The sequence below is a fragment of the Arachis stenosperma genome, chromosome 10 (assembly GCF_014773155.1).
Source record: "Arachis stenosperma cultivar V10309 chromosome 10, arast.V10309.gnm1.PFL2, whole genome shotgun sequence".
Taxonomy (NCBI): Eukaryota; Viridiplantae; Streptophyta; class Magnoliopsida; order Fabales; family Fabaceae; genus Arachis; species Arachis stenosperma.
This window is the reverse complement of record NC_080386.1, coordinates 2171639-2185369: the sequence shown is the minus strand read 5'-3', so window position 1 is coordinate 2185369 and position 13731 is coordinate 2171639. Positions and strand designations below refer to the sequence as shown.

Sequence of the window (13731 nt, the reverse complement as noted above, 5' to 3'; positions counted from 1 at the left end):
GTTGGCTATGCCCCTAAGGCCCTAAGTTATTTTTAGAAGCAAAATAGCAGATATTATTATTCTGCTTCATCGAAAAGTTTCCCTTCTTCTTTTTTTTTTTTTTTTTTTTGGGGTCTCAGATGACATGAATGTCTTCATATAACAGTGCCTTTTTTTTGTGTGTGTGTATTTTTTGTTTTAATCATATTCTTGTTTACTCAAGATATTGTAAGCCCAATGGATAATGGATTTGACTTACATTTTGTTTTTGGTATTTCTATTAGACTTACTTAAACGATTTAATTACCGACCAAAAAAAAAAAAACGATTTAATTTGACCAGAAAAGAAAAAAGAGGTTTCAATAGTTCAAGCCCTACTTATAAAACAATATAAAATAACATAAACAATGTACAAAAAAAAAAAAAAAACAACATAAACATTTATCTAAAGCTTTCAAGTATCACGTGATCTTTCAATAATAATTTTCACAATTAAAATATGAAGATTTCTGATTTATGAGATGATGATGGTTTTTGAGTATTCTCCCCCAATAAGATCTCCAAAATTGATCCCCCTATTGGGTTGTGTTTCTGGTCCCTCCTGGCTGTAGCACTTGTATTGTTATATTTTTTCTGAGAAATGGAATATGTCATTTTCCGTGAACTGGTTGAGCCTTTAACAGTCATAAGAATTAGAATTATTGATTTTATGTTAATGGAACTTGAGTAGTCTACATCACATGCATGTCTCAATTCGCCCTATTATCATAGCTTGCATCGCCATGGACCACGCAAATTAATTATTAATTTTACAAAACAAGCATGTGATATTTTTGTGGATCGAAAGGTGTCCTATCCTAACATATACATACCTTCTCCTCCTCAACTCATGTATTTTACATGCATACTCTAAACCCCTAAACTCCATGAATGAATTATTAGTATCATCATTATTCGTATTTCCCCTAAATACAAAACTATATTCACCATATATCAAAAGCATTTCTATACCTATTTTGACCTTAAAACTATATATATTGACACATTCCATTCAGTATGGTTATGTCAAGCATTCCAACTAGGACCGGCAATATATGCTTTACCCGTCGACGCGGTGCGAGTTTGTTTGGGAATAGGGTAGGATACGAATTCAGAATATATTCTATCCTATCTTATTCGTATCCCTAATATATTATATAATATATAAAAGTTATGTATGTAATAAAGAAAGTAAGTGTTGAACTTATAATCTTTTTCTTATAAAAATTTGAAATAACTACTAAACTAGTTTATAATCATATTATTTGTTATTTTATGTTAGATTTTTTTAAAATTTTATTGTTTTTAATTTTAATTTGAATTTAATTATTTATTTATTTTTTTTATTTTTCTGCGAGTAAGATCGAGTAGAGTAGGGTTTAGAATTTTAGGATGCAGATTGGGTTAGGGTTGACCGATTGAAAAATTTTCAACCTGCAAGTAGGATAGAGTAGAATTTTTAAAAAAATTTCATCGTGCGAGTAGAATCAAACTCTATCCTACCTTATCCTACTATACCCATTACTAGTCCAAATTTCAACTTTACAATGTGCCAAGAATAAGAAAATTCTCTTTATAATACAAATATTAATTGTTGAACATACGAAAAAAGGACAATGATCTGTATACTTTGTATCATTTTAGCATTTCTAATTCAATTCCAAAGAACCTTCGCACACACATACACTTAGCTTGTGGCTAAAGCAAATTAATGCGTTCAGGGTTTTATATCCACTTGACTTATTTATTATAGAAGTCTAGAACAGAGCCTTGCTTGCAAGAAAAATGTTGCTTGCTATTCTTTATTGGACCATCTAATTTGGCACGCCAACTGCCAACTCATCTTGTAGCATCCATTACAGCATATTCTTGCTTCTACTTTATGTTCTAATAAAGTAAGAATTTAATTTTGATGTATTATCCGTCTAAAATCATTTTATATATGCATCTACTTATATAACGTTACATTATAGTTATTCAAGAGAACAATTGTTATTGCACAACTATATCAAACACTTTACAATGTATGACTGTGTCAAACGTTTTACACTATCCGTGCATGAAAATTGAATTCATAAATTAAAGGATAAAATATACTTTATCCATAAAATCATATCTTCCACCAACATTTTTTCTTTATGACAATTTAAATTATCTATTCTACTCTTAAGTTATTCAAACATGCTTAGTTAAATAACAATTTTGAATTCATTCCACCATGAATTTAAATACTATATAAATCACTAAACATAAAAGTGCTTATCAATTTTTTAATATTATTTTATAACTCTTACTTTCTGAATCTCATAATGAACACAGCATCTCTTCATAAGATCATTACAAATTATAACTTCCCTTTGCAATATGAGACTGAGGCTTATTACCATTATGCAATGGCCTTGAATTAGAGTCAAGATAGTGAAGAATTATGACCATAGAAACTGAGCAAGCAAACATGGGAATTGGTCCAAAAAACCAAAGCAGCAAATCAAGAGCAAAATAAAGTGCTCTAAGTCCAACTGACCAAAAATCACTGCCTCTTATAACCGCTATCTCCACGCTACTCACCGGAACAGGACAATCCGGTGTGCTTATGAGATAGTTTGCATGAACAAAGTGCCTTGCTGATTGAATAAAGCATGCAAATGCAAGAAGGAAGCATAGCAACAAGCATATGTACTTGATTGAAATTGTGGTTGGTCTTGTGTCACCATAGATTAGCCTACTTTGGAAGAAGATGTTGGAACTATTAGCAATCCATGCTCCAATGAGAGAACATAGTGTTAATGAGACAGAGGCTAAGAATGTAGCTGCTGTTGTGTTGCTCTGAAGAACAGACAAAGCTGTGCTGACATCCCTTTTGTCTGGCTCAACCTAGACATTAATAAAGTATATAACTTTATGCATTGGTAGAGATGTTTATCAACTAGTTTTATTTTAATAGATATAGAAATCAAAAGGGTATTCAAATTTGAAGCAAAATCATGTTAATTAACTTGCCTGCATGATTCTATCAACCCAAATCTTCTTGTCATTGTTCTCAAACCCCATGGCTGTAGTGTGAGGCAGATTTAGATATCTGTAAAGGAGAAAGATGTGATAGGAAAACATGATGAGCAATCCCAATGGGACCAAAATCAAGTCTAGGTACTCCTTGTGGAACATCATTTTGTTGCTTCAATTCCTTCCTAGGAGTCCCTAATTGTGAGGACTGATGGATATTGAGTGGGTTTTAATACTATCATTACCCTTCATTTGTATATAAATTGTGTCAAATAAACTAGCTATTAGGTGGAATGCTTGGTCATCTTTAGCATTAAGACATTGGCATTCAATTTGATCCACCAAGGACCAATCACATTTAATAATATGATAACTAATTCAACTTGCTAATCTTATGTATTTTATTAGGAATAATTAGTATTATTCATGATTGCAGATAAAAACAATATTATTAATTAATAAGTTACTTTAAAGGTGGGATAAGAAAAAATGGACAGAAAGAAGATGCACTTGCTTGTATTCTAAAGGCAAAATTTTATGAAGTCATTTTTTCTTTTGCTAAAATTTAGTATTTGTCAAATGAATACATTCCTTAAAAAGACCATTCTAACTAAGGTACAACAAATGTGATGTTGTCATATTGACTCTTAACTATGGATAAATTGATTCTTAATTATTCATAAAGTTAATTAAGTAATTAGAATATTAATTTTGAATTACTGCTAATAAACTCTTTTGCCGTTTTCGGTAGGTTAGTATATATTAATTGTTCAAAGAGAAATGTTAAGGACTAATTTTTTTTAGAATAAAAAATAAATAAGTCTCTAACCTTTTTAGACGCGAATATTTTCGTTTTTTAATATTGAAAAATACATTTAAATCCGTCACCTTATAAAAATACGTGACAATTATACCCCTCCATTGAATTGGGACTCAAAACAGAAACAAAAAATGCTGATCTAGAGGGGTGGAGACTGAACTGTCCATTTTGGTTGATGATGTGGATGGGAAACAAATTGGTCCTTATACTTCAAAACAACGCCATAACAATTTGTTTTAGAATAATAATAATAATTAATTAATTTGTATGCCATTCATAAGGTTTTTTTCCTTTTTAGCTTCACAAAATTCATGGCGCCATCATCAACAAGAAGAAGAAAAAAGAAGCGTACATGTGCTTAAGAGCGGAATTGCGCGGAGACGAGATTTGAAGTGCAGAAGCGGTGTCTAGAAGATGGCAATCTTGCTTGTTGGAGGAAATTGATGTTGCATTGACATGGCGTTAACATTTAAAAGCATAGAAGAAGAAGAAGAGAGAGAGATGGCTAATTTTGAAGAAGACGAAGAGAAACAATAAGAAAAAGTGTTATTAGGGATGGGAGAGATCTGAATCATGTTCGAGAATATGTTGTTGCAGCTAATTGAAGAAGAAGAGGAAGAAGAAGAAGATGAGGAAGATCTCATGTTATGTTGAAGGGGTGCACCACCATAACTGTTATAACATGGAGCAGGCAAGATAGGTGACGGCGACGGCAGCGGTAGCGGTGGTTCTTCAAAGTAAGAGGAGGAAGAAGTAGGAGGGATGTGGAGTTGGTGAAGGAAAAGATCTCTCATAGTTGAGAATGGATCTCCAAAGTAGCAGGCGGGGTGTCGTTTTCAAGTTGCTGTTGCCAGTGATACGACGAGGGTGGTTCATTGGAAGCGGTGGTAGCACCACCATATGGTCCTCCACGGAGTATACAAAAAGACCAATTTGTCCATTAATAATTTGTTCTCCATCCACATCATTAATAACCAAAACAGACAGTTCAGTCCATGCATCCAGGTTAGCATTCTCCGTTACCGTTTTGAGTCCCGATTCGATGGAGGGGTATAATTGTCACGCGTTTTATAAGGTGAGGGATTTAAATATATTTTTCAATCTTGAGGGACGAAAATGTCCGCATTTAAAAAGGTCAGGGACCTATTTGTTTTTTACTCTATTTTTTATTAATATTATCCTTATGTCACGGCCTTAGACATACTCCAACGCTACCGTGCCGGCACTCGGACTTACTCAACCTCTTGAGTTAAAGACCAAGTTAGCCTAACCCTCAATATTTAGAAAAAAAGCTAAGAACACATGAGAACCCAAGAGAAATGAAGTTTTGGTGAAAAGAAGACTTTATTACTCAAGTGCTTATTACAAATTACTCACACATGGCTCATACACTCAAACTCTAACTCTCACCTCCTATTTATAGCCATTCACCTCCTTAATGGATGGTTAGGATTAAATCTAATTAAGGGTTCAGATTAATCATCCTAATCCTTCATTACAAATATCTATCCTACCATAACTTTCTAAATACTTCTAAATTATTCTAGACTACTTTTTATACTTCTATATACATCAAGACTCTTCTATATTACTCTATGTCCTTCCAGAGTCTTCTAGAACCTTCTAGGGTATTCCGGGTCCTTTTAGGACATTCTAGAACATTTCAAAACCATCTAGAACATTCTCAAGCACTCCAGAAAATTATACAAACATCGTTAAATCTAATCTTCTAAAATTTATCGTGACATTCTCTCCCACCTAATGCACAGATGTCCTCATCGCGTTCTATTCATGATAGCGCTCTAGGTGTTCTTGGAATTGCCACAGATCTTCACGAGCTTCCCAGCTAGTTTCGGTTATCGGGAGTCATTTCCACTTGATCAAGTATTGGATACTTGGTGGTACTCCTCTTCGTCGCACGATGCGATTAGTTAAGATCTCTTCGATTTCTTTATCAAAGGATCTAATCACCACAGGCCGAGCATTACTCGAGTCACCTCTACTCGGTTCATCTTGGTCTTTATGATATGGTTTAAGCATACTCACATGGAAGACCGGGTGGATCTTCATAGAGAGAGGGAGTTGTACTTTGTAAGCAACCTCCCCAACACGTCCAATGATCTCAAATGACCCTTCGTATTTGCGGATTAAGCCCTTATGAATCTTGCGAAAGGTTTTGAATTATTGTGGAAGAAGTTTAATCATTACATTGTCTCCCACTTGATAGCTTGCATGCCTCATCTTCTTATATGTCCATTTCTTTATCCTCTTTGTAGCTTTGTCGAGGTAAGAACGACTGACATCAGCTTGTTCTTTTCATGACTTAATCATATGATAAGCTCCTGGGCTCTTCCTTAAGTAAGAGAAAGAAAGAGAGTGAGGTGTAAGCGGCTGTTGTCCTGTCATAATCTCGAACAGACTCTTTCCTATAGACTCACTCCTTTGCAGATTGTATGAAAACTAAGCAATGTCTAGAAGTTTTGTCCAATCCTTCTTATTAGCACTTACAAAATGCCTCAAGTAACACTCAAGTAAGGCATTTACTCTCTCAGTCTGTCCATCGATTTGAAGATGGAAGCTTGTTGAGAAATGAAGCTCCGACCCAAGGAGTTTGAATAGCTCTGTCCATAGTCGTCCTATGAAGTGTGGATCTCGATCACTAATGATACTCTTAGGCAATCCCTAGTACTTCACCACATTCTTGAAGAATAGTCGTGCTGCTTCTTCTACAGTGTAGTAAGTAAGGGTAGGTATAAAAGTAGCATACTTAAAAAATCGATCCACTACCACGAGAATAGATCCAAACCCCTCAAACTTCGGTAAAGCAGAGATGAAATCTAGAAAGACACTTTTCCACGATCGCTCTAATGGAGGCAGAGGTTCCAACAATCCATTTGATGTTTTGTTTTCAATCTTATCTTGTTGGGACACAAGACAAGTATTCACATAATTCTCCACTTCATCCCTCATTTGAGGCCAATAATAAGAAGATTCAATAAGTGTCAAGGTTCTTCGTTGGCCTTGATGACCAGCCCATTTGGTGTCGTGGCATTCCTTTACTAGCTTTCTTCTTAGATTTTTCTACTTAGGGACGTATAGTCTTCTTCCTTTGGTGTAGAGAAGGTCGTCTTCTAGCCAAAATCTTTTGGTCTTACCTTCTCTAGCAACCTCCATCAATTTCTTGGCTAATAGATCATGATGCAACCCTTATTTGATGATATGCACAATATCTCCTTCGACCATAGAAATGGCTGCCAACTCAGCCTTGTGACTCAGCACATCTGCTACCACATTAGTCTTGCCTGACTTGTATTCAAATTCGAAATCAAACTTAGCTAAGAAATCTTGCCACCTAGATTGTTTGGGGCTTAGCTTCTTCTAAGTTTGGAAGTAGCTTGTAGCCACGTTGTTTGTCTTGACGATGAAGTGTGAACAATGCAAGTAGTGATGCCAAGTTCTCAGACAATGCACTACCGCGGTCATCTCCTTCTCTTGAACAGTGTATATCGCCTCTTTGTATCATTCAACTTGTGACTCTCAAAGGCAATAGGGTGTCATTCTTGCATCAGAACCCCTCCAATAGCGTAGTTAGAAGCATCAGTGTGGACTTCAAACACCTTTGAATACTCGAGTAGTGCTAGTACTGGTCCTTCTATGATAGTAGCTTTCAACTCATCGAAGGCCTTTTGACACTCCTTTGACCATTCCCAAGAGTGATTCTTTTTTAGAAGATCAGTTAATGGTGCAGTCTTAGTGGAGTATTCTTTGATAAACCTCTGATAGTAATTAGCCAACCCAAGGAATGACCTTAATTTAGATACCTTGTTTGGCAGCTCCCACTCTTTGATAGTCTTCACCTTTCCTTGATCCATGCAGAGAGTTCCATCTTTAATGATGTGTCCCAAGAAGTGGACTTTGTCCCTTGCAAAGGAACAGTTTTCTTTCTTCACATATAGGTTATTCTCTCGCAAGATCTTAAAACACGGTTCGTAAGTATTCTACATGTTTCTCCAAAGTATTGCTATAGACAACAATATCATCCAAGTATACCACTGCAAACCAATCAAGGTAAGGTTGAAAGATCTCGTTCATCAAGGTATAGAAGGTCGCAGGAGCATTGGTCAAGCCAAAAGGCATCACCAACCACTCATACGATCCATATCTTGTGACACACGTGATCTTAGACTCATCACCATCAACAATCCTTATTTGGTGATATCCTGACCTCAAATCCAGTTTTGAAAACCACTTGGCTTTACCAAGTTGATCAAACAAATCGGCTATCAAAGAAATATGGTATTTGTTCTTGATGGTTACCTTGTTAAGTGCTCGATAGTCGATACATAGTCTCAACGAACGCTCATGCTTCTTTTGGAGCAAGATTGGTGCGCTATAAGGTGCCTTTCATGGTCGGATGAACCCATCATCTAGCAAATTCTTGAGTTACTTCTTCATCTCCTCAAGTTTTGGCGTTGCCATCCTATAAGGTGTTGAGACAGGCGACTTTACTTCTGACTCTAATTCAATCTTGTGGTCCACCTTTCTCCTAGGTGGTAGTTATTTTTGGCAACTCGGGAGGAATCACATCCTTATTTTCTTCAAAGACTTCTTTGATTTCAGGAGGAACATCTTCTCTTTCAGATGTTGACTCCCCTTGAACCATTTCTTGAGTTGCATAGCAGAAAGCATGTGTAGTCCTCCAGCTTTAGAGACCGTAGGGACCATGCATGGAGACCCTTTCTCTATGACACATACTATGTCGTAGTATGGCATAGGTATTATATTTGCATTCCTTTACAAATCAAGTCTGATGATTATTTTAAAATCGTGCATGGGTGCTACTGAGAAATCCACAAGGCCCTTCCAAGAACCAAGAGTCATCTCAACCCCTTTTGCTACTCCCTTAAAGGGTTCACCCTTGGTATTCACGGATTTTGAACCAACCATTCTTTTTGGTGATCTTCAACCCAAGCCTCTTTGCTCCATCAGACGTGATGAAATTGTGTGTAGCACCAGTGTCGATCATAGCCATGATATGTTTTTCATTGATAAAGGCTTTGACATACATCAAGTCTTTCTTTTCTGCGATGCCTGCTTCTTTGCCCTTCACAGCATTCATGAGTTGGATAGATCCAACACACTCAGTTACTTGAGTTTGAGCCTCTCGTTCCTCGGTAATAGATGCCAGAGTCCCTAGCTTAGGACAGTCCTTCATTTGGTGTGGTCCCTTACACACGAAGCATCATCCTTTGGGCACAAAAGCCTTCTTCTTTTCCTCGTACTCTTTCTTTGAAGAGTATTTTTCTTCTTTCTTGGTTGAGAAACTCTTTTCCTTGTCTCTCACACCTTTAATAGAACTAGGCTTGGAGGAAGACTTGGGTTTAGAGTCTCCCCTATGATACTCAGTAAGTGATTCGGCCACCACGATGGCCTCATCGGCATCCTTAACATTCCTTCTTTGTAGTTCTTGTTTTGCCCAAGGTTGGAATCCATCAATAAAGAAGAACAATGCATCCTCTGATGCTAAGTTGAGGATTTGAAGCGTAAGAGTAGTGAACTCCCTTACGTAATCGTTAATCGTACTCTTGTGCTTTAACTCCCTCAACTTCTTCCTTGCTTCATAAACCACATTCTCAGGGAAGAATTGTCTTTTCAACTCCCTTTTGAAATCTTTCCATGTGGCTATATTGCAAGTACCCTTCTCTATATCTACGCATTTTCTCCTCCACCACAAAGTAGCATTATCAGAAAGGTAGAGAACTGCAGTGTGTACCTTTATTGCTTCTTCGACCACCCCTTGACCTTCGAAGTACCTCTCTCTTTGCCATAGGAAGTTCTCCACCTCTCGAGCATCTCTCACGTCCTTGAACTCCTTTGGCTTAGGGAGATCAATCTTTGTTGTCTTCCTTATAATGGTTGCTCAAGATTTTGCTTCTTCGAACAAAACTCAAATGTCCTTAAATAGCTTCAAGGAATTCTCAAGATTTTCTTCGATTTGGAGCATACTTTCTTTGAAAGCATCTAGTTCTCCCAATACGTGAGTCTTGAGGGTTTCCTTATCATGTTCTATCCTTTGGAAGCGCTCATCCACAGAGGATAGAACATTCTCCAACATAGAAACTCTCTCTTCTAAGAAGTTATAGTCCTTACCTCTAGGCTCACTTGAAGAACGGGCCTTCTTGCCTCCCCATTGAGAAGGAATAGCATTCTTTTCCCTTTGAGATTCAATATGCTCCATGGTTACACTAGAAGCCATACCCACAAACCACTTGTGCTCTCTCTTGAACCTTGCTTTGATACTAAATTGTCACGACTTTGGACACACTCCAATGCTACCATGCTGGCACTCGGACTTACTCAACTTCTTGAGTTAAGACCAAGTCTGCCTAACCCTCAATATTTAGCAAGAAAGCTACGAACATAAGAGAACACAAATGAAATGAAGCTTTGGTGAAAAGAACACTTTATTACTCAAGTATTTGTTACAAATGATTCACACACTTAAACTCTAACTCTCACCTCCTATTTATAGCCATCTACCTCCTTAATGGATGGTTAGGATTAAATCTAAACAACGGTTCAGATTAATCATCCAGAACCTTCATTACAAATATTTATCCTACCATAACTTTCTAAATACTTATAGATTATTCCATACTACTTTTTATACTTCTATATACATCAAGACTCTTCTAGATTACTCTATGTCCTTCCAGAGTCTTCTAAAACCTTTTAGGGTATTCCAGGACCTTCTAGGACATTCTAGAACGTTCTGGAACCATCTAGAACATTCTCAAACACTCCAAAAAACTATATAAATACCGTTAAATCTAACCTTCTAAAATTTACCGTAACACTTCGCTAATATTTTGGGTCCATATTTTTTTGTTTTAATTATTCTATTAGTCCTTATAGTTTTACTAAATTTTAATTAGGTCTCTATATTTTTTTCTTTTCAATTGGATTCTTATACTGCTTTTAATTTATTAATTAGTCTTTTTCATATTAAAAAGGTTAAAATTAATAGAATCTTTCTCCCAAAATATATGTGATCAAAGATCTAGGTAGATTTTTAATTCTGAACACCTTCAATTTGCGAAAAAAATATTCAACTAACTCTAACATTTTTTACAATAGATAGGACCTAATTATAAAATTAAAAAAATGTATAGACCCAATTGAAAAGAAAAAAAAGTATAAAGACCTAATTGCAAAGTTAGTAAAACTATAAGACGAACATAATAATTAAACTTATTTTTTTATAATATTAAAATTTAAATAGCTGACTAAATATTAACAAAAAAAATTAATTTTTTGTTAATAATGTAATATACTAATATTACTCTTGTTCAAAATATTTGAATAGGTAAAAATCATTTAATGTTAAAGATGCAGTAAAACTCAAAATATTTTTATTGTAGTGACAATTACGAAACTTTGTGCCATTATATACCATGAATATTAAGTATACAATTGTACTCCCTTTATTTTCTTAAGTAGTCGTCCACTCAAACAAAGTGGTATATTGGAGCTAAGATACTTCACATTTAATTATATAGGAATACAATGAAGATAGTTGAAGACAAAAAGAAGGAAATATATATGCACAAGGTTGTTGCACAAAAACACAGGCTGTTTGAACTTTGAAGCTTATTATAAGTTTGTTTGATGTTATTACAACAGGCTCCCAATATAAACTGCTATTGTATGCTTGTTATAAAGCAGATGCATTGATCATTAACAGAAATATGACTAAGATTTAACTCCTAACAAAATAAAGCAACATATAGATCAATATCTCTGCCTTTTATTATTCAAGGATAAACTTCAATGAGTGACCTCATACCAAATATGGGTGTTATCTTATAGTGACTGAATCCAGCTTCCAAGAAGAGCTTCTTCCATTCTTTTTCTTCCCTCTCTTTTCCGGTGACCACACTCATCATTAGCAGATCAAAGAGGAGCTTTGATTCTGTCAATTCACGCTTATCATTCTTCTCATTGATCACTATGTCTATGATTATTACTTTCCCTTCCTTACCTTTGCTTGAAATAGCTTCTCTACACTTCTTCAGTACCTTAATGCAATCTTCATCACTATAAGCATGCAAAACTAACTGCGACATGAATATTAATCATACTTTAGCTAAAAAAGAAATATTAATCATATAAAAGATGAACAATTTGACGTTTGATTTTTGCATACCTTAAGAAGAATGGCATCAGCTGAAGGAATAGACTGAAACATGTCACCCCCAACAAATTTCAAGTTGTTGCAATCTTGTGAATTTTCAACAACGTGTGGAAGATCAAGTACTATGCATTGCAAACGAGGCAGAGATTCAGAAAGCAACCTAGCCACGGCGCCTTTTCCGCCGCCAACATCAACCAATAAACTCATCCCCTCAAAAACAGGCTTGCAATCTTTGATCACCAAATTCATCATTCCAGAATCACTGATCATTGCTTCATTGAAGAGGCCATTAAACTCTTGGTTTTGGCTTAAATAGTCCCAAAAGCTTTTGCCATGTGCAGTGTGAAAGGGTGTAGGTTCATTTGTGTGGAACCATTCTGCCAAGAACTCAGGAGGGTGAAGTACAGCAGGATGAAACATTGCTTGAACATAAGGAGAGAGAGTTGGGACAGTGTCTTTGAGGAGGAGCCTTGAGGAAGGTGTAAGATCATACCCCATTATTTCTTCTTCTTCTTCTTCTTCTTTTCCACCATCAATCTTGGTTGTAACAAAGAATCCAGAATGCACCAAGAACCGCATGAGCCTATACACATATCCGGATTTGTTAGGGTCAATTTGAAGTGCCAAGACCAACTCATTAAGTGTAATAGGTTGACCATGCTTGTGGATTATGTCTGGTATTCCCAAATGAACTGCACTTTTGAGGCACATAGACCCAATGAAATGGTATGTATATCTGTATAAATGGGATTGAGCTTGAAACAACTCTTCAGCACTCTGCATTTGTTTCATCTCCATGCTTTCTTTTGCTTATGATCAATGGACCTTTCTTGTTTTGACAAACGAAACCACTACTGAGATGTTCTAAGGAGGTCAGAAGTGGTTAATTTATGCTATTTGATGAATCATGTGAAGTCTTATAAAATAGTAAAATCTAAAGTTCTATTGGGTTAGTTGCATAGTTGACCAGTAGTTCTTTTTCCTTTTATTTTCCCCTATTCTTTTTGGCCCCCTCTTCTTGACTTGGACTCACTCTTAATTGATATGACATTTTGGCTTCGGCGATGCAACTTGCAAGTGGATAGAGATGACTTTTGTGCTTCGGTAGTTGATTGCAGAGAGATGACATGACATCAATCATTATTATAATACAGCAATATGGTATCCCCAACTGTGAGTTGGTTTTGTCAGCATTGAGTTTTTTTTTTTTTTTGGGGGGGGGGGGGGGGGGGGGACAGGGCAGCATTGAGCATTGAGCATTTGAGCATTCTCCCTCGTGTGTATGGAGGAGATCTTTTTCTGTTTTAGTGATGGGCTACCGCACCTTTGTGGGCGTCTCATATTCAAGGTTTTATAGAGATTTGAGAATGTGCTGGGCTTGTTCGGTGAAAGAGGAAAGATGTAACAAGAGGAATAGAACAGGGAAAAACCAACAAAATTGGGTTGGTCTAGTGGTTAGCTCACTAGTCCGCTTAAGCAAGTGTTAGGGGTCGAATCATGCCTTGTGCATGCAGCAACCCATTGGCCAGCGGCAGATCAATTAAAACTTAATGTCAGATCTTTTGAGAGGAGAACGAGAAATAGAGTAGCATTAAAAGTTTAGACAAATTTTGCACACTCAGCCACTCAGGTAATGATCTGTATGAATCCAGTTAAGGTTAACCTAACTTAGGAAACATGAACCACAAATAACATA

The 13731-nt window shown here is 36.1% G+C and overlaps 2 protein-coding genes across 2 annotated transcripts; both read right to left on the bottom strand.

Moving 5' to 3' along the window:
• Window positions 1-2131: 2131 nt before the first annotated feature.
• On the bottom strand, window positions 2132-3290 carry LOC130956356 (uncharacterized). Its single transcript, XM_057883394.1, has 2 exons — window positions 3019-3290; window positions 2132-2892 (listed from the first exon to the last, which is right to left on the bottom strand). Exons 1-2 carry the CDS (start codon window positions 3184-3186, stop codon window positions 2356-2358), a joined length of 705 nt encoding a protein of 234 aa, XP_057739377.1. The 5' UTR covers window positions 3187-3290; the 3' UTR covers window positions 2132-2355.
• An 8184-nt stretch (window positions 3291-11474) lies between these two features.
• On the bottom strand, window positions 11475-13036 carry LOC130954681 (trans-resveratrol di-O-methyltransferase-like). The gene is made up of 2 exons (XM_057881439.1): window positions 12048-13036; window positions 11475-11958 (listed from the first exon to the last, which is right to left on the bottom strand). Exons 1-2 carry the CDS (start codon window positions 12831-12833, stop codon window positions 11656-11658), a joined length of 1089 nt encoding a protein of 362 aa, XP_057737422.1. The 5' UTR covers window positions 12834-13036; the 3' UTR covers window positions 11475-11655.
• Between the last annotated feature and the right edge of the window lie 695 nt (window positions 13037-13731).

Bases quoted from the DNA above. Each gene is read 5' to 3' on its own strand.
- LOC130956356 (XM_057883394.1), bottom strand. From the start codon at position 3,186: ATGATGTTCCACAAGGAGTACCTAGACTTGATTTTGGTCCCATTGGGA. The intron at 2,893-3,018 runs GCAAGTTAATTA...ATTAATGTCTAG, and splicing joins GGGTTGATAGAATCATGCAG to GTTGAGCCAGACAAAAGGGA.
- LOC130954681 (XM_057881439.1), bottom strand. From the start codon at position 12,833: ATGGAGATGAAACAAATGCAGAGTGCTGAAGAGTTGTTTCAAGCTCAA. The intron at 11,959-12,047 runs GTATGCAAAAAT...TTCATGTCGCAG, and splicing joins CTGATGCCATTCTTCTTAAG to TTAGTTTTGCATGCTTATAG.